The sequence below is a fragment of the Fukomys damarensis genome, unplaced genomic scaffold, assembly GCF_012274545.1.
Source record: "Fukomys damarensis isolate Sample0158 unplaced genomic scaffold, DMR_v1.0_HiC HiC_scaffold_10, whole genome shotgun sequence".
NCBI lineage: Eukaryota > Metazoa > Chordata > Mammalia > Rodentia > Bathyergidae > Fukomys > Fukomys damarensis.
Window position 1 is genome coordinate 12176853 of NW_022900922.1, and position 21059 is coordinate 12197911.

A 21059-nucleotide genomic window follows, 5' to 3' on the forward strand; every position below is an offset into this window, starting at 1 on the left:
GTAAAAATGCAAATTTTTTCACTGTCCATGATTCAGAGTAGCATTGAAATTTATATATTTTAATAATGCCACTTTTTGAGTAATTATTTGAGAGCAATTATATTGCAGTGTGTTTCTTTAATTTGAATAAATCCCTTAAGATAATTCAACTTTTGAAAAATTTATACATTATTTAATGCCATGGAAAGGATAATGTACTAAAGCCCTTAATACATGGCTGCATTCAGTATAGGTATTTAGAAATGACCTATTGACAGCAAGAAATAATAGTTGGGGAATAAATTTTAAGATTTACTTTTTCAGACAAATTTAATATTTACTATTTAACATATATACAATTAAATTATTATATTGGGAGTCTTCTAAAAAGCCTGCAGCATGTTGTTCAGTAACTGTGTGCTAATTAGTGTATGTTTATTTTCTCAGCAAGGTGTGTGGGAAACTCTGCTAGCGGCTCTGGAAGTCCTCATTCGAGTGGAGCACCACCAGCAGTGGTTTAATATTAGGCAGTTACTGAATGCTCAAGCAGTTCATCACTTCCTATTGACTTGTCAGGTTTTACAGGTACTTTTGCAGTTTTTTCTCTTCTCAATAACTTGGTACTACAAAAATCAAATTTTTATGGGACATTTAGTAGGATTTTCCCTCTTTTCCGTCTTATCTCCTCTCCAGGTTTTTTTTTGTTTTGTTTTTTTTTTCAAATTTTGCCTCTTGATCTTTACATTTGCTATGTTTCCCAAGTCATATTACAAAAAGAAAAAAAAAACCATAAACACAATTATCAAATTTTTTATGTGTCGAGATATAATAATTTTGTAGTCCTTTTGTAGTTGATGAATTTTAACTTGTACTATTTTCCTTAAATAACTTATGACTGTTGTTTCAGTAGGCATAATTTGCTGAAGATTTATGTTATATACTACAATTAGCATCTTGAAAATATATCCAAAATATTATGTTAAAAGGTGGCATTGACTTCACCAGTTATGTAGGAATGTCTATGCCTTGGGGCTTCTAATTAAGTCTTTTCTCTTTTTAAATTTCTTTTTATCTGATTGGCTGATATATTGGACTATTTTCCAACTTTTAAAATTTCTGAGGCATCTGTTAAAATTTTGTCAAGCTAGATAAGTACAAGATATTTATGGGATATATAACATTTTTTTTTTAGTCCTTTGCTTTAATGGCACTAGGGGCTTCTGCCTGTGAAGAATCGAAACTTTGAAACAGTATCCTTAAAACAGATTGTATGATCTTGTTTTAATTACTCTTCTAGTTGCTGAGACAAAATATCTGATACCCAAAGTTAAGAGGAAAGGTTTATTTAGCTCACAGTTTGTAGAGGTTTCATTTTATAGTTGTGCACCACCATGCCTAGCTTTAACAGCTATTCATAGCTTTATGATAGGTATTGTGAGAAATATATAAAGAAATGAATTCAGTGTTACCTTTAAGGAAGTTCAGAGTCTTAATGATATTTTGGGAAGATTAACGAGTTAACTGTATATCGGCTATAAAGCAGTTTCACTAGCTTCTGAGTATAGTATAATAAGCCTCAACTAAGAAGTACGAAGCAAATATGTTAGGGGTTATAAGGACAAAATAATAGGACTTGATTCTATTTAAATTAGAGATTTGGGAGTCACATATAATATAAAATTTCAAGATAGAAGACTAGAAAAAAGATAACATCAATAAAGTAAGCATGTAAGTTTTGTGGTTTGTGCATTCTGTGTTTACAGCATTACACTCAGTGACAGCAACTAAAACTTCAGGGATGGAAAAGCACTAGATAAAAAGTATAGTGAGAAACTCATAGAGGGCTGAAGTTTGCACCTTTGGGATATCCATTGTCAGGATGTGAAATAGGAAAAATTAGCTATAGAACGAGGTGTACAAAGAGTAATTAAAGAGGTAGAAGAATCATAAAAATCAGAAAAGTGAAAGGCAGAGCAGAGAGGGGAAGAACACACACAAGATGATAGACCTCAGCTAAATAATGTAGAAAGTTCAGAGAAATGTGACCAATAAAGGGCTGTGGACATGGAAACTCTTGATAAGCTTGAGAGATTCCAATAGTGTGAAAAAGACAAAGGACTTTAGGTAGTGTATGTGGTATAACGTAACAAGCAATAAGAAAAACCAGTGATTTAAAAGTCTAGCAGCAAAAGTATAGAGTGTTAACAAAAGGTCAAGAAATTTTTAAAAATGAAATAGGAGACCAGAGACTATTTCCTAGGAGTCAGTGGAGGGGGCAGGATTGGACAAACTTGGGCTGGGTTGGGTCTAGGAATGAAAGCCAGGAGAGTTGGGAAGGTACAAGAGATATGATTCAGAAGAAAGGCAGCTGGTGTAGCAGAAGTAGCTCCAAATTGGAAGTTATGAGGCATATGTTCTTGTCTTGGCCTGGCCACTAAGCATTAGGGAAATGTTGGCAAAGGGATTTTGTTCTTTCTTTTGTAAATTCAGTATTCTCTTAATTGTGAAGTAGTAAGGCTAAATTGTCTCAAAATTAACACATACCTCTAAGTATTCTGATTCCACAGTGCATAAGAATGAATGAAGAGGAGCAGATGGAAACCTGTGTATTTGTGCATAGGAAGAGGAAAGATGAGGAAGTTTACTTCTGATTCCCTTAATCTGGGAGCTAGCTGTCATCCACTAGGGAGATAGAATTGGAGGATATAGGCAATTCACAATCAGACTTTATTTTTAACAATTACTTGTCAAGAAGCACTATTCCAAGCAGATGATGTAAAACAGTAGAAACAGGTCAGAGACTTGAGTTTAAGTTATAGCTGCAGTATAACTTAAACATTTAAGTATTTTCTGTGTGGTTTAAACTAATTAAATATTCAATTTGAGCCTCATATTCTAGAAAGAAGAGATAATTACCAAGGCTGGGGATTTAGCTCAGTGGTTCTGCTGCCTGCCTCATAAGCATAAGGTCCCTGGTTCAATCCCTGGTACCAAAAAAAGAGAGAGAGGTAATTACCATTGTAGAACCACTGTGAGAAGCTTTGTAAACTGGAGCACATTACATTAATGTAACTAGGATTGTCCATCAGAAATTCCTCCAGATCCTGTAGTAGTAGAAGCCAAAGTAATAGTTATTGTAATAGTCGTAGTAGTGACAGTAATATTAATAATAGTTAACATTAACACAGTGTCATATATTCAAAATATTTCAGATTTCAGAGCATTTTGGGTGCTTAACCATAAAGTCTATGCAAATATTTCAAAACCTGGGTGGAAAAAAAAAACCTCTGAAATATGAAACACTTCTGATCCAATGCATTTCAGATAAAAGATACTCAAACTGTATGTAGCTTACCATATGTGAGGCACTGTTCTAAGAATTTGTGTCACTTAATCCTTATAACAAACCTATGAAGTAGCATTAGTATTATTTCTACATTATAGACAAATTGAACCATAGAGTATTAAGTAACATACCTAAGATCACACTAATGAGTGAAGGAGCTTGAATACAGACCTATGCAGTTTGACTTCTGAGTCCATGCTCAAGAGTGTGCTCAGTTTAATAAGATAAGTGGGCCAGGGTTAAATTGCTCTTTTTAAATGAATTTTTAATAGGAAGATAACTTCACCTGAGAAATAGCAACTCAATTGAATGGTAAATATGGTCAGACTAGTGTAGTAAACCAAGAATTCTCTTAAAAAGGATGTCTTGCTTAAGTGAAAAATGTTAGTTGACAGTTTTTTTTTAAATCTAAAGACAATTTGATTTTTATTTTTCCAGGAACATAAAGAGGGGCAGCTTACATCCATGCCCCGAGAGGTTTGTAGATCATTTGTGAAAATTATTGCAGAAGTCCTTGGATCTCCTCCAGATTTGGAATTATTGACAGTTATCTTCAGTTTCCTTTTAGCAGTTCACCCTCCTACTAATACTTACGTTTGTCACAACCCCACAAACTTCTACTTTTCTTTGCACATAGGTAGGTATAATCATTTTTGTTAGAGTTTGGGTATCTCCACTTTTGTCTTATTTTTTCTGCCTTATCCATATTTGTTTGATATTCTTTCAATGCACTTTCTGTGCTAGAAAATACCCTAATAACACAGTAGGTAGGGGACAAGGCAGAGGGTTATAGAATGAACATGGTCTCTACCTCTAGGGAGCTTAAATACCAAGAGAGAGGAGACACACTCAAATAGCTAATAAAAAATAATATTTAGGTCGGGAATTTAGCTCAGTGGCACTGTGCATTGCCTGACAAGCTCAAAGTCCTGAGTTCAATCCCTGGTACCAAAAGAAATGTACACATATGGCGAACCAAAAAGATTTCAGAGCAGACCATTATGGGGAGAGAATATTTAATAGATTACGTGATATCTGTAGTGGGCATTGACGAATTTAGGTAGGATTTGATAGGTAGATTCGACAATTAGTATTGCATGCAAAGAGAATTGACTTGAAGAGAGGGAAAAATGGAAGAAGAAAACGAAGAGTACCCAATTTTTCCTAAGTACATATGCAAAATCTGTAAAAGAGAAGTGAAAAATAATGCTATGAACATAGTTTAAGACCCCTATTTATTTACCATGAGGCAAATGAATCATTGAATGTACTACCAGAGAATTTGAACTCATATTCTACAAGGGCTGTCAAACTATGCAACATGTACAGGCTGCAGATTTAACTCAGTGGTGCATGCCTGCCTTGAAAGTGCAAGGTCCTCCTCTCCATCCCCGGTACCAAAAAAACAAAAGCAAACAAAACCAGCATGTATTTAAATTAAAACTTTGTAATTACAGTAAAAGGCACATTGCCATTCCCTGGTCCTCACTTTTAACACTCATCGCATCATTCTCACCATTTTCTAAAGCAGTTCTGGAGGTCCTGTTTTATGAGTGGCTTTATGATATGTGATAAATATAGTAAATGCTATTGTTGCCAAATGCCATCCAATGGAAAGAGAAGCTCGTGAAAACATTATGGTGTGTCCTCATCTACCTTATTGGCTGCAGCTGGCACCATGCAACTTCTGATTCTTCCCCAAAGTCAAAATGACCATGAAAGGTAAACATTTTGAATTGATTCAAGACAGCAACGCAGCCCCAACAGCACACCTAAAAATACAAAAGAAGACCGCTAGAAGTTCTTCAGAAAGTGGCAAAAATGATGGGATAAATGTGTTTGAAGTGAGGGAAAACATCTTAGAGAAGGATTAATGGCAATAAGTGAGGGGGAGAATCTTGGAATAATTATAATGTATCTTTTACTGTAATAAAACTTTAAAAAAATACATTTATACATTCACTGTCTTTTTTGATCAAATCTTGTAGAAATCATTGAAAGATTTTGTTTTGTTTTACTTGTTGGCTTATTTGTTTTTGAGTAAGGGGATGTAAGTAAATTATTGCAGTAGAATTGAGAAATAAATGAGGCATTCAGAGCAATTGTAATAGTCTATAGGAAACATAAAATGATAAAATCTGGGCATAGTAGAAGTGGAATTGGAAAGGAGGCGTTAAAGAGAGAACTGAAAAGGTTGGAATGGGTGACTGTGGGGATGTTAGGACCGACGATAGTGACTTTAGCTTTATAACACATGTTGCATTTGAGATGCCCTGTGAAAATTGTCTATGGGGCAGTTGAAAGGGTGGTAACACAAGGAGCTACCTACATAGGCATGAGTAGAAGCTCTGAGATTAGATGAGACCACTAAGAGTAGTGTAGTGAGGGAATGAAAGAGGAAGCTAAGGATACAACTCCTGGTAATGGTACTACTCAAGAGGATGCAATAAGAAAGAGGAATCAGTATAAGAAGGATAGAATAATCAGAGTTTTTAATGAACTGGGAAAAAGTAATGTGGTAAAAAAGAAAGCCAGAATGAACCTTTGAGAAAGCTAGGTGGTAACTTTAGAATGGAAAGCCAATTGCACAACAACATTTTAAAGAAATTTAATAAATGAATAAAATGCTTTAGCAGGAGTGAAAGTCCAAATATAAATTGCATGGCTTTGTGTTAAATTCAGCACATTTAGTGAATGAAATATTATGGAAGATTTGGAAAGCAGGATAGTTACAAAGATGAGTAAAATATGATTCCCCCCATAAGAGGCTCATGGCTTAGTACAGGAAAGAGAAATATAAACAGACGGTTACACCTTGATGAGTAGATGCCACAGTGATGGACATAAGCATTTCATTTTCTGGTAGCATACAGTATGGTGAGAGCTGAGGGCGTGTTTCCTGGAGAAGGCTGTGCCTACTCCCAGTCTTAAAGGGTAAATAGCAATCAAAGAGAAAGGCCTTCTAGGCAAAGGAAATGTCTTGACTGGCAGCTCTGAGAAGTGGGTGTTGCTGAAATGTAATATAAGAAACAAGGCTGGACAGAGACCTGGAAACAGATCGTGAAGATTCTTGTAGACAAGAAGCTTGGACTTTATCCAAGATGGTAAGGAGGATTTTAAGTAGGAATTGACATTTGAGAGAGAATTTTAGAGACTGTGAAGCTTTGAAGGTGACAAGTTGTCCATCAGGATACCATTTAGACATCTGTGACAGGGATACAGGTGAAAGATGACAAAACCTGTATCATAGCACTATGGTAGGGAAGAGAAGAGTTTAAGAAACTGAAAACAAAGTCAGTAGGACCTGGTGACTGACTAACATGGATAAAGGAAAACTGGTGGTTGAGTTAGCTTTAGTTCTCTCTCCATGGGGAGTGAACAAGTCCCTGTACCAAACTAACTAGGACAGGGCCTGGGATTTAGCTTAGTGGTTCGGTGGCCTGCCCTGCAAGCACAAGGACCCGAGTTCAATCCCCTGTACCAAAAACAAAACAAAACAAAACAAACTAACTAGGACAGAACAGGCGGAATAAATTGAGCACAGGAAGATGATTAAGATTTAAAGTTGTATTTGCAGAGCATTTACAAAATCAAGCACTTAGATTTACAAGTATGAAGCACAGAAGGATGATGAAGCTGAAAGTATTAGTTTTGGAATAAGGTTAGACATTGAAAGAGATGTATAAAAGCATAAAACATGGTCCTTTTCTCAAGGAATAAACAGTTGAGCAATCTCTTCTGAGAGATCATAAGGACATGTAAAAAGCTAAACAGGTTTACCTCAGTGGTTCTGCCACCTGTCTCACAAGCACAAGGTCCTGAGTTCGATCTCCAATACAAAAAAAAAAAAAAGGCAGTTAAATGTTAAATTATAGAAACAGTTCCAAGAACAATTGGAATTCAAAGTAAATAGAAGCTAGGGCTGGGGGTTTGGCTCAGTGCCTGCCTCACAAGCGCAAGGACCTGAGTTTGATCCCTGGTACCAAAAAGAAAGAAAGAAAGTAGAAGCTAATGTGGCCAGTAATAGTCAACAGCAAAGAAATCTGTAATAAGAAATTAAAGTAAATATTTATGTCAAGTGTAACTAGTATAAATAAGCCATATCTTTTCCCTTTGAGTATTTTTTTTTTTTTTTGGTCAAAATTTGTACTTGATGATTTGCTTTTAAAGTTATATTTTTGGCTGCATGTGGTGGCACACGCCTGTACTCCCAGCACTTGGGAGGCTGAGGCAGGAGGACTGCCATGAGTTCAAGGCCAGGTTGGGTTACATAGTGGGGTTCAGGGCCAGCCTCAGCTATATGGTGAGGCCTTGTCTTTAAAAAAAAATGTTGTATCTTTGTTTTACTGTTTTTAAAAATTTTTGCTGTCTCAAAAATATTTTGTTTATCTAGATGGTAAGATCTTTCAGGAGAAGGTGCAATCAATCATGTACCTGCGGCATTCCAGCAGTGGAGGACGATCCCTCACCAGTCCCGGTTTCATGGTCATAAGCCCATCTTGTTTTACTGCTTCACCTCCTGAAGGTAAAAATAACAATAATGAAATTATAACTTTTCATTTTAGTCTTGAATATTCATAGATTGAACTGTACATGTTTTTAGCAGTATAGTACAACCTGATATTTAGACTAAATAAATGGACAATTAAGTTAAATTTCAGACTCATAGAGTATGTTTAAAGAACCCTTTTGTTTTTTGTTACTCGGGATTGAATTCAGGACCTTGTGCTTGCAATACAGGTAGCAGCTAAATCCCTAGCCCTAAAGAACTCATTTTTAGTACTTTGTGATATCAATAACTCAATGTAACATTCATCCCTGGTTCTTAGAAGAGCTCAGAAAGTGGATGATGCTCATGCTTTTAGCCCTCCTGCCAACCAGAGAAACAGAATCCTCTGGGGATTTCTGATATACTGAAAAAGACAAAGAGGATTTATTCTTCCTTTCTAATTCACTCTTGGAGAAAAATCTATCTCTCTGGCCTTTTTTTTTTTTTTTTTTAAGTTCAATTAATTTAAAAAAGTTTTTTGAGACAGGGACCTATGCCCAGTCTAACCTCAGACTCACCATTCTTCCTCCTCAGGCTCCCAAGTGCATGCCACTGTACCTCACTTTTTTGGGTTTTTTGTCATGATCCCAAGTTCCTTTTGCCTCTGCAAAGATCCCATTTGCCTATTTTCTTGACACCATGTTCAGTTTCCTTGTTCCCTGTGCCTGTTGATATTCTTGACATGAAAACCCCTAACCCAAACTCAATCTGACCATCCTCACACTGCTGAAGACTGTCACAAAGCTTTCAGTGCTGCCCTGCCATTTTTTGGCGGCGGTGCGTACCAGGGATCTAATTCGGGACCCTGAGCTTGCAAGGCATGCGATAGAACCACTGAGCTAAATCCCCGGCCCTGCCCTATCATTTTTTCTGCGTTTATACTCAATTCCATTTCTGTTTATATAGTAAGTATATTCAAGTCTTTATACTGGTAGTATTTTCCTATCCTCCTAGTTACTCTTAACAAACTACCATATCTCTGTTTTCCTAGAAAGGAAAAAAAAAAACCAAACTGGTGCAAGTTTCCTAGTTTGAGTTCTCTTCCATGCTAGGACATTCCTTTTGTTGTCAGTCCAACTTAATCTTTTTCTCTAGCTGCAGTATAATTAATAAGTAGTGAAGGCAAGATACAGATATAGGAAGATAGAAATGGTTGCTTGAGAATTAATCTCCAATTTTGTTTACCCTCCAAAGTATTTGAGTTTTCTTTATCACATTTTATGGTCTTTTAGTATAATATCTAGTTTAATTAGGAAATGTTTATTTTTAAATCACATGCATTACTCTGAAACATTTTCTTTTTCTGAAACATTTCAAATACAATCATACTGCCATTTTTTCCAAGATTTTAAAAACAGAAATCTTTTGGCTGCTTTAGCCCTCCAGCCAAATCCAGAATAACTAGAAAAAACATCTGGGCTTTGGGGCTGTTTTATTGCCTCAAAGCCTATATACTGCATTTATTCTGTATCCCTGCATCTCAAGCCTCAGTGTACACAAATTGGCACCTGGAGAGCGTGTTAAAACGCGGGTTCCCGCCCCTGCTAACATTCTGATTCAGTAGATGTATGTAAGAGCTTGGGAATGTAAGACCCTAATCATCGTGTAGGTGCTGGTGCCCATGCTGCTCCTCCACAGACCATACCTTAAGTAGTGTGCACCTAAAGCCTGTACTCTTGTAATAAGAAGGATTTTTTTTCTGGTCTCCTCCTGCATAGAATATTAGAAGTAGTAAATTGGAGATCTGTAGCATGAAGAGAGAAGGCTAATGTTTCTCTCCCAGAACAGTAAGAAGACACTACAGATGGGGCAGAGGGAGAATAATCCAGAGCCATTATTAGTAATATCAAGTACTACTATATATGAGCACCTGTTATATGACAGATGCTATGATAGATGCATCACGAGTATAATCTCTCTTAATCCTTGAAGCAGCCCTGCACAGTACATATTCTCAACACTCATTTTACATTGGCAGAAACTAACATTTCTGTAATACAATTGAGTAATTTACCTGTGACCACTGAACTAGAAGAACTGTCACTTGAATCCAGTCATGTCTAGGTACAAAGCCAAGACCCTTTCTACTGTTCCACTCTGCATTCTGGTGACTACGGGCCTGAGTAAGTTCAGCTCCACTTCATTCACTTAACTTCACTGTCACAGATCCATTAATCCTAATGATCAAATCATGCTGTGTCAGTATTTATTACGGGGATAGAAAAACACAAATTTTTGGAATATTTTAATAAAAATTGTTAAAAGAAGAAATAGTGTTGGCATTTAAGAAAGTTAAATGTTAATTGCTAGAAAAATAGCTTAGATGAATTCATGAACAGTGCTAGATAGGTAGACTGTTACCAAGGTTGTGACTTGTACAGAAGAATGGCGGCCCCATTTAACAGATTTTTAAGTACTATATTTCTCTCTACTCTTACTAGGAAGCAGTTTCTCCAGTGTTATTCCACCAGGAATGGCTGCCCACATGCTACGTTCTAGAAGCCTACCAGCATTTCCTACTTCACCACTAATACAGCCACGAAAACTGACTGGAAGTTTGGGTTGTAATATTAACAAGTTACAAAACATTGTAGATACCTATGTAGCTACCCAAGCAGAGAAACAGAATCGTTTGGGGAATTCTGACATGCTGCAAGCAAGCAAAGAGGATGCATTCATCAGTAGCTGTGAGTCTGCAAAAGCTATTTGTGAAGCAGAAGCTGTTCCTACAGCCCAAATCTCTGCCGGTGGTGTCCCAAAAGGAACATTGGGATTTCCCACGGGGAGAGTAGATCATAAAGACTTGGAAGTAGAACCCAGATCAGAAGATGACAGTCCCGGGGATGAATCCTGCCTGCGCCGACCTGATAACCTGAAGGGACTGGCCTCGTTCCAGCAAAGCCACAGCACGATTGCAAGTCTGGGGCTAGCTTTCCCTTCACAGAATGGAACTGCAGCCTTGGGCCACTGGCCCAGTCTTGTTGATAGGAACACTGATGATTGGGAAAACTTGGCCTTTCCTCTTGGTTACAAGCCCAACTATAACAGAGCTACAAGTGCTCACAGGTACTCATGCATTTTGTGTGCTCTCTCCATATTTAAATGTTCTTTGAAGACGCTCTACTTAGAAATGTCTGCATTATGCCACTTCTTAAAATACAACATTGTGTTAATACCAAACAAGCGTGCCTTTTTCCTCATTGCATTTCCCCCTCGTTTTAATATTAGTATCAGTTCCATGTTCAACCAAAAGCTAAATGGCTCTCAAAGAAAAATTTCTCTTATGGCTTAATTCTTTGTCATTATTAGAGAAAAATTCTTATCTCAGGGAAATGATCAGATCAATTCTTGTTCCTAGTGGCATCTCAAGTAGCAGCACTGTGCCGAAAAACTTTCTGGAGTGATTGAAATGTCTTCTCTGTGCTGTCCACTACCATGGACACCAGCCATATGCCTGCTGAGCTCTTGAAATGTGACCAGTGCAGCTGAGGAACTTAACTTTTAATTTAATTTTAAATTGTTGAAGTAGCATAAGTTGCAATGACTACTATATTAGATATAGATTCAGACTACTATATTACACATAGTGTTTAGTATACTATATGCCTAAAAATATCAGTAATAAAAAGTGAGGGTCATTTTGTTAATCACAATTAAATTAGGAAATATTTCTTAAACCCTATGAAAATTTGTTTCACAAAAAATTACAATTCATTATAAATCCTGAGGTATAATCATCATGTAGTTTTCTCCCAGCACTGTTAGTGAGACTCTTTTGGTCTCTGTCTTAGTGTCACTGAAGACTGCTTGGTACCTATATGCTGTGGATTGTATGAACTCTTAAGTGGCATTCTCCTCATCCTGCCTGATGTTATGCTGGAAGATGTAATGGAGAAGCTCATTCAAGCAGATACACTCTTAGTCCTCGTTAATCATCCATCACCAGTCATACAACAAGAAGTTATTAAAGTAAGGGCAAATCCTACAAAAGTGTTGTTTTAATTCAGGAAACAAACATATATGTATTTTAAATTTTTGAATGTACTTAAGTATGTTAAAGTAGACATATATTAACTTAAAATTTTATTTTATATTTAGAAATAATGAAGTAATATATATATAGTCTGTCATTTCCTACTTGAATTTTGTATTACCAGTTGTAAGTCCTCCATGTATTGATTCATATTTTTTAAAATCTACCAATAAATTCACATATCTGAACATTCGGTAACTCACAAAAATTTACAAGGAACACGTGGTTCACAGGAAATCTCTCCTGAAGCCCAGTATCAAGTTTTGGACATTTACTTCAAGTTTCAGCTCAGATGTCACCTTATCAAAAATTGCTTCCTTCTTCTGGCCCTACCTCTTATTTATTCTATTAAGGCATCCTAAGTACCTCTTAAAATTATCTTTTTTATTTATTTGTGTACTTAGGTTTTTAAAGTCTTCTTTACAGATATAAACTATGAGGGTGGACATCTTGTGTCTAGTGTATGATAGATACTAAGTAAACTGTTGAATGATGAGTATTTGGCCTCAATTAGAAAATCATTCAGAGTTGAAATGGTCTTCAATGACTCTTATTTTCTTTAGTATAGTTTCTCTTATTTTCTGAATGTAGGTATTCTTCAATCTCTTGCAGCTCAACCTAGTATTTATTGAGTCCCCATTCCATGTGCAAGACCCTTGGCTAGTTAATATGTGGGATAAAAGAGGGAATAATATGAGTCCCTACCTTCTGGGAGTTGATATTCCAGCAAGAGAGAGAGGTATACACCCTGTATAAAGAATTCTGACGTGGTAATATTGATAAAGATGAATGAGAGCACAGCAAAAGCAAATAACTCTGATGGGGGAAGCAGGAAAGGATGTATGCATGCAAAAAAGAAAGTTTTTTGGTAATATTGCTGTAAACGTAGCAAGTTTTTTAAATGGTTAAGTGTTTGGGAAAGTATTAATACCTGTCACTGCTGTGAGGGAATGATTGAAAGAGTGGTAGAAGTATTCTGTTAGCAGGCCAGCTTAGTAACCCAGGGGAGAAATGACTATGACTATTAGTAGACTAGGCTAGTATCCAGAGGGAAAAACAAAGGTGGTTCCCAAGTTGGATTAATGAAAGTAAAAGGCTACACAGATTTGAGAGACTTTCGTTGGAGTGGCAAAGAGGTACTTTCATAACTGCACGTGGCAACTAGAAATAGAAAAGCCAAGAGTAATTTTACCTTGAAGTTAAGAGGAATGGTTCTAAGATCCATTTAAGTGTGGAATCAGGGAAGAAGTGGGTTTGTAAGGAAAGAAATTAGCTGAGTCTTACATACATTTTATTTAAGAAACTAAACAAGGGTGAAAATTCCAGCCTGTGCTCAGGATAAATACTCTGTTAGGAAGTCTATAAATAGGGCCGAGTGTGGCTCAGGGGTAAAAGCCCTGCCTAGCATGCATGGAGCTCTTGATTTAACCCCCAGTACCGTACACACAAAAATGTCTAGAAATAGAGGTTTAAGATAGATTTGCAGGGAAAACATAGTGCACTGAAATTTTTCTTCACAATCAGGCACAGATATTTCACTTACACTCAGCTAAAGTTGCCAGACTACTAGGTGTCCATGTTCAGCTGGGAATGCCAGCTTCCTCACCACAGAAGAAAAACTCCAGAACAGAGTCACCAATAGCATTACACCAGTGTTAGAATTAATTCTCCTATAAAGGTGGCATCTCTTTGTGCTAGTCTTCTGTGTTTATTAATTACTTACAAATATAAGTATACTTCATTGTCTGACTCACATGTATTAAATTTTAACACAGGATTAAATTGTCTTAAATTTTATCTTTAGCTACTACATGCATATTTTAATAGAGCATCTAAGGAGCAGAAAGATAAATTTCTGAAGAATCGTGGCTTTTCCTTACTAGCAAACCAGTTGTATCTTCATCGGGGGACTCAGGAATTGTTAGAATGCTTCATTGAAATGTTCTTTGGTCGACGTATTGGCCTTGATGATGAGTAAGTGGGTTCTTCCTTCCACCATAATTGGAGATTCTTTGTTTTAGATGTAAAATTCAGTGAACTCACTCTTTTTTGTGTGTGAACCCACTCCTAACACAGTTATTTTGTCACTTTTTTCCCCAAGGTGAATCAACTTATTGTTTTCTGTATGTTAGTGTTTCTACTGTATGTCTTCCTTTGTATCAAATGAAAGAAATTGATAACAATTTGGCATCTAGTATTAACATGAGAAAGTAGCCTGAAAAGAAAGATGGCCCATGTGTTCTCAATGACAGATTACACAGGTGATCTGTTCAGTCCTCTCAGAGCCCTCATCTCATCTGGGAAAAGAATGGGCTCCTCCTGGAAGGCCTGGACCTCCTGATGGCTGAGATTTAACCCCAGTGTGGTGTTGAGAGATTAGCAAATAAGTACAAAAATAAAAGGGTATTTTTTACCCAGTCCACAAGTTTGCAGAAAAGTTATCTCTTTTTATGATATAATAGAGAAATATATGCATTCTGACTGTAATATAGAGTCAGATTTTGAGGTATTAATTCATTGACTGTGGTAATTTCAATGTACTATATACACAGTTGCATACAGCTTTTGACTTCTCCAAAGGAACTCCGTATTATCTCATTTGAGTCTCATAGCAGTCTCGAGTAGAAAGAAGTGCAGATATCCTCACATATATTTGACACCTGAGGAAAATGAGGCTTAACAGGCTTAAATAATTTTCCTGAATCACAGAGGCAAATAGTTTGGAGATAACTCAAGGTTGATTTCTTTATGCTTACCCTCTTCTATCTCACTATCTTTCAAATAAATAAAATACTGGTACTTTTCCTGTATACCTCTTATAAACCCTTAAAGTAGAGGTTCTTTGGATATAAGAGCCCCTATGAAATGAGTTAATCAGTTAAAACTCTGAAATTGTATGTATCATTCTTCTGAACATTTGTATATCTTGAGATGAACCTCTGGCAACAGCCTTTATCTTATTTTTGGAGAGGATCTATAATTTTTTTTAAAAGGCTAAGAATCTTTATTCCACAAATTTATTTTTTAGAGCTTTAAATGGTTAATAAAATGGCCTTTAATCTCAGTCATTCATTCTTATTTTGTGACTAATTGCTTTTAATGTGCTCTTAACTATTATTTATTATAGATTTGATCTGGAAGATGTGAAAACCATGGGACTTTTTCAGAAGTGGTCTGCTGTTCCTATCCTGGGACTAATAGAAACCTCCCTGTATGACAACGTACTCTTGCATAATGCTCTTTTACTTCTTATTCAGATTTTAAATTCTTGTTCTAAGGTCGCAGACCTGTTGTTGGATAATGGTCTACTCTATGTGTTATGTAATACAGTAGCAGCACTGAACGGATTAGAAAAGAAGTAAGTTTTGAATTATTAATTAAAATTACATCTGATAAGTCTTTTGAAAGGGAAACTTTAGTAATAGTTCTCTTTAAACCATCTTATTTTTTCATAATACTTTCAAAGAATTTCTCACAACATTTATTACTTTAACTTGTAGATGGCAGGTTGTTTTAATCATTTTCAACAAACGGTTAAGAAAATGTTTGTTTTTAGGTACTTAGAACATGAAAACAAATAGAATAAGTTTAATCGTGCCAAATATATTTACCAAGCTTCCACATTATATTTGTAAAAATTATAAGCCCCATTCACAAATAGAAAACTGAGGATTAGGAGCATACAGCAGCTCACTGAGTATCATAGCTAGTAAACAGCAGAGAACCTGATACTGAATCTGTCTCACTTCACAAGACTATGTTTTAATCTCAATATGCTAATCTGTTCATGAATTCTGTTACTATCTACTGACATAAATTAATTCATAATAGTCATGTTCAATCACTGTTACCATAAATTAATTTCATATAGTCATACATAGGCAAAGGGTTGCCCAGCAAATAACAGTTTTTAAACATACATTAGGAGTTTAAATTTTCATTTAGGATTTGTATCTTTGTGGTCACCATTTATGTTGCATAGAGTACCATTTTTACTAACATAACATTAAATATTTGGTTGCACTATCTTGTTGCATATAAATAGCATTAAAATGTTATCTATATTTTTGCAGAGAGAACAAAGCATATCTTTCGTGGTTCTCTAAGCCAAGGAGAGACTCCTTGTATGCAACTTGGTTCGGCTTTCATTGAGCACCTGTTACATTTAGGGTGTGTATGATAGGCATATGAGAAACAGAAAGAAATATAAAAGTATAATGTTTTCTCAAAACACTTAGTCTGGATTGCAGTACAGTGCATGTAAATTGTAAAACCTAGGAAAGCAGCTGCAGGCTTGTTCTAAAAGTAGATTTTGTTTACTTGGTAAAAAGTAAGTTATGCTTGGGCTGGGGATTTAGCTCAGTGGTTCTGCCACCTGCCTGACAAGCAGAAGGTCCTGAGTTCGATCCCTGGGACCAAAAAAACCCCCCAAAAAACACATTGGTAAGAAAAGTAAGTTATGCTTCCTGATAGCCCCAAATGGTACTCTATTAATCATTACCATGTTTAACCTTTGCTTGGTTTGAAAAAATTTAAATAGAAGTGCTCAGCCTAAGCGCACACTCTGAGGTAGATTATCAAAGTTAAAATTGAGAGGCAGAAGCAACTGATTCAGAGTTATTGTGTATTGAGAGGTGATTAATATATATTCAAACCTATTACAGTATCTTCTAATGTTTAAAATAAGTATAATTTAAAGAAGTGAGATTCAGAGGTTAATTTATTTACATTCACCTTTTCTGGAGAGTCTTCCCAGAATGTTTTTGCTCACACTCTCATACTATTTATTCATCCTTAGTATAGGCTGGGAACCTGCTTATTTGTTCCCCATATCTTGTGTTGTCTCTGTTATTAAATTTAACACCATTTACTATTTATAACGGTCTCTTTACTTTGCTGATCCTCTGCGAGACTATTTTTGACAGGAGTGAAAGTGTGTCTTATTTCTTTTCTTAATATGTGAAGTGTATTACCTGTCATAGAGTAAGCACGAATAAATATTGAATGAATGCATGCTGATAGAATAATAATTTAAATCAGTTCTCTTCTTCTTAAATTATTGGTTCTTGTTCTTATAAATGTCCTTTTTTTTTTTTTTTGGTTTTGCTTTTTGGTTCTTTAGCATTCCTTTGAATGAATACAAATTACTGGCATGTGATATACAGCAACTGTTTGTAGCAGTTACAATTCATGCTTGCAGCTCCTCCGGCTCACAATATTTTAGGGTTATTGAAGATTTAATTGTACTTCTTGGATATCTTCAAAATAGCAAAAACAAGAAGACCCAAAGTAAGATTTAATTTTTATGGATTTGGGGGGAAAGTTGTATACTAACCAGACATTTCACTAGGGCCTAATCTCTTCTTAATAACTCCTTTACTGAAGGTTTAACCTTAACTTTGTGATGATACTGATTGGGTTTTAAAAACAGCCTTTTGGAGTGGCAAGAATAGGAAAAGTGATGCCTTGACATAATTAGAAGCTGCCAACTCATCCTCAGAAGAAGCTGCTGATTTTTCTTATCAAGTAGAATTAAAAGGCTTGTGATGAATAGTAATGCCTCTTTTTTCTTTAATGGCATATATTAAAATGAAACTGGAAAAAATCTGAGGACTTCTGATTAAACTTTTAATTTATATGCACAAATGTTCTTTGAAAAAATTATGTAAAATTAAATTTATGAACTATTACTAGTATTTTTCCTTTATCTTTTTATAGTGACTATTTGGAAATTTGCTTTAAAATTGCTTTTAGAGGCTGGGGATGAAGCTTAGTGGTAGAGTACTTGCTTAGATGTTTAGCCCCTGAGGTCAATTTCTAGGGCTACCAAAAATGATTTGCTTTTAAGCACAGTTTAAAAAAAAAAATTCTGCTGGGGATTTAGCTCAGGGGTTCCGCCACCTGCTTTGCAAGTGCAAGGACCAGAGTTCAATCCCCGGTACCAAAAAAAAATTTTTTTTAATAAATTAAAATAAAATAAATAATAAAATAAAATAAAAGTTTTAAAATTTAAATAATAAAAATTATAAAATCTGACTAGCATTGAAAACCTGTGTTAATCAAAATTTTAAAATTTGTATCTAATAATTAGCAGTTTAGACATTGGATGATGTCAAAAATAAGATCTAGGGCTGGGAATATAGCTCAGTAGCACAGTGCCTCTGGCAAAATAAAAAAAAAAAAAAAAAAAAAAGATCAATCATAAGATTAATAATCTCATAGCTTGGAAACATCCCAGACTCTGCTGTTTGTAGGTATGGCTCTTGCCCTACAGCTTAGAGTTCTGCATGCTGCTCTAGAATTTATAAGAAGCTCAGCAAATCATGACTCTGAAAACCTTGACGATGCAATACTGTCACCTTCTGCTCCCCACCATGCAGTGTTTCAAAAGCGGAAAAGCATTGCTGGTAAGTATTAAAATAAGTTTTAATAATTGTAAATTGACTTTCCTATATTCTGATGCCATTCATATTTTTAAAATGTTTCCTATTTAAGTTAAGCTGTAAAATTTGAGAAAAATTTTCCCCCAGCGAAAAATTACCCTGTTTTCTTTTCAGTGTTGTTCTCATTCATTTATTTCTTCAGCACATACCATGAGCCAAGCCTTGTGCTAAATGTTGGAGACACAGATTCTGCCTTGTAGAAATCATCAAATAGTAGGTAAATGCAGAGGGTAGGCAGAGAGTATACCAGGGCAACCGAATTTAGAGAAGACATGAAGAGACCTCCGTGGAAGTAAAATTAAGTACTGTGTGAAGGTACAGGATGAGAAAGGAATTAGCAAGGTAGAGTCAGGAAGATTGTTGTGGACAAAATGAACAGTTTGTTGTGGATCCAAAGCAGGAAAAGAGCTAAAATTGTTGAAAAAGCTAAGCTTGTTCAGAAAGCTGAAGGTAAGCCATTCAGCTAGAATGTGGCACTTGAGAGTGAAGTAACATGAAGCTTGGTTCAGTGTCCAGCACTACAAAATAATAAGTATTAATATTGTTAGACCTCCTTATGTTTTCAAATGGAATTTTCTGTTCTTTGTATATATACATAATCCAGAAAGATGACATCACATAGGTTCATGTACATACACAATGCACATATACGTGCATATGTATATATGTGTACATAGTGAATATACATAAGTACATGTGTGTGCCTGCACATGCACAAGCATGTATCTCTGAACAGAGTACTTTGGTGTATTTGGTATATTGTTTGAAGTTTAATTGCCCTTGTAGTCTTAATGTCTTTCAAGTCCAAATCTTTCTTCTGCTTGTGCTAAGTTACTTCACTATGTGAAATTTTAAAATCATCAGAAAAACTACCCATAGAGAAGACTTTCTAAAATATGTTTTACAGTAATGTGTTTAAGTTATGCTAAATAAAACATACATAATAAAACTACTAAAATATCTATGTAACTTACTGCCCCATATATCTTTCCTTATTATCTGAACAAAGTGTCTTCTCTTGTGCTTCCTTGTACCTCCTTTCTCCTGAGTAGAATTATGTCTTCCCAAGTGTAGCAGTCATGCTCAGCTTTTTACATGCCAAAAGATGACTTCTGAACACCTTCCTTTGCAGGCCTCCACCCTTAGTGACTGCTCAGATAGAATTGACCCTCTACTGATATCAGACAGTACATGTTCAGAGAAGCTGCTGCTTCCTTCTTTTGCTGCTTCTCTTGCTCCTATGCACTCCTCTGCTGCTTTGCTTGCATCCCCTGTTAGTTAATGATCATCCTGTGGATGGGCTGGCTAGCACAATGACCTTCTTGCTATTGTCTTTTGAATTGTCAGTTCCCCTGATAATTGTCATGTCTCTCTTTAGATCCTAACATCTTTGTCACCCTGAGCCTCAAAGCCCTGCAGAGCTACAAGTTTATTATTGTTTTGTTTTTTGGCCTGAATCAGTTTTAAATGGACAGTGGACTGTTGCTCTTTTTACTACACCACTTTTCTTTTTTTCCTCTTATTTCTCTAGTCTCTTATTATACTTGGGCTTATGTTTCTGTGTTTGTTTGTTTGTTTGTTTGTTTGTTTGTTTTGAGACAGTATGTTGCCTAGGCACGCTGGGCTTAAATGATCCTCTTGCCACAGCCTTCTAAGTAGCTGGGACTACTTGTGAACACAAGACATGATGCCAGCTTTAGTAGGGCTTATGTTTTTCACTTTAAGTAAATACAATTGCTGTCACATATATGAGGCTTATACATAGAATCCCGTAAATTCCTAAGCTTAATAAAAGACCTTATAAGTCCATTTGTCCAGCTTCCTCATTCTTACAGGCTCACTATACCCTAAAATCAGGGGTGGCTGGAACGCACACCCCTACACACTTCTCTTTGTGTCTGACACCATATCTCTTTTCAGGGCTAGCATAGCTTTTAGAATCCATCTCTCTCAAGAGTTCTTCACATTTTTTTTTAATTGAGTTTATTGGTACACTCTAGGTATACAATACAGTTACATTCATCATTGGGATTCTGTACCTTTACATAATAGGTCTTGATTCTCATTTTTCCCCTTGTCCCTGCCCTCCCTTCACCCCCTCCTCCCCTCCCCTCCTTTACAGACACCTTATTTCCATTTTTTCAGTTTCTCATATTTTTTGCCTCTCCCTTATTACCTTTCCCCCACCCTTCCCACTTTCCCTATACCTTTAGCCCTTTGCTTCCTATTTCACATTATTAATTATCTCATTAGTATCCTGTGTACTATTGTAGTTTTTCACACCAAAGAAACTATTCGGTATTTCAGTTAAAGAAATCTCTGTATGAACATTAAAACTAAAAGGAAAGTAAAAGAGTAAAGGCAATGATGTAACATTAAAATAATCCTTAATTCTATGGATGAAAATGGTCCCCAAACATATTTAAATTGCTTCTTGCTCTTATAGTCTTATCTTATTCTTTTTTTCATTATTTAGAGAATACTTTATTAGTTTCTGTAGTCACACCCAGTAGATATGACCTTACATATTCAATACAGTGCATTACCCCTGTACACATGGAAAAAAAATAAAAAATAAAAACAAATTAACATTTCTAGACCAGTATGGCTGTCCATTTCTGTACAATGTCAACTCAACACAGTAAATTGGGATGACTTTTTCCAAAGTTGGCAGCACTGTTAAAGTTTCCCAAAATTCAATTTATATAT

General features: G+C 35.7%; 1 protein-coding gene across 4 annotated transcripts in view; it reads left to right on the plus strand.

Annotated features, from left to right (window-relative positions):
* Lyst (lysosomal trafficking regulator) overlaps nt 1-21059 on the plus strand; it is a 196312-nt gene that overhangs the window by 94195 nt on the left and 81058 nt on the right. For 3 of the 4 annotated variants that reach the window (XM_033761844.1, XM_033761845.1, XM_033761846.1), the window contains 9 exons: nt 427-564; nt 3764-3962; nt 7719-7850; nt 10316-10940; nt 11666-11843; nt 13712-13881; nt 15035-15265; nt 17030-17196; nt 18162-18314. In XM_033761844.1, coding sequence (XP_033617735.1) covers nt 427-564; nt 3764-3962; nt 7719-7850; nt 10316-10940; nt 11666-11843; nt 13712-13881; nt 15035-15265; nt 17030-17196; nt 18162-18314 — 1993 coding nt within the window. The remainder of the gene's footprint in view (nt 1-426; nt 565-3763; nt 3963-7718; nt 7851-10315; nt 10941-11665; nt 11844-13711; nt 13882-15034; nt 15266-17029; nt 17197-18161; nt 18315-21059) is intronic. The other variant, XM_033761847.1, reaches the window with a different exon arrangement.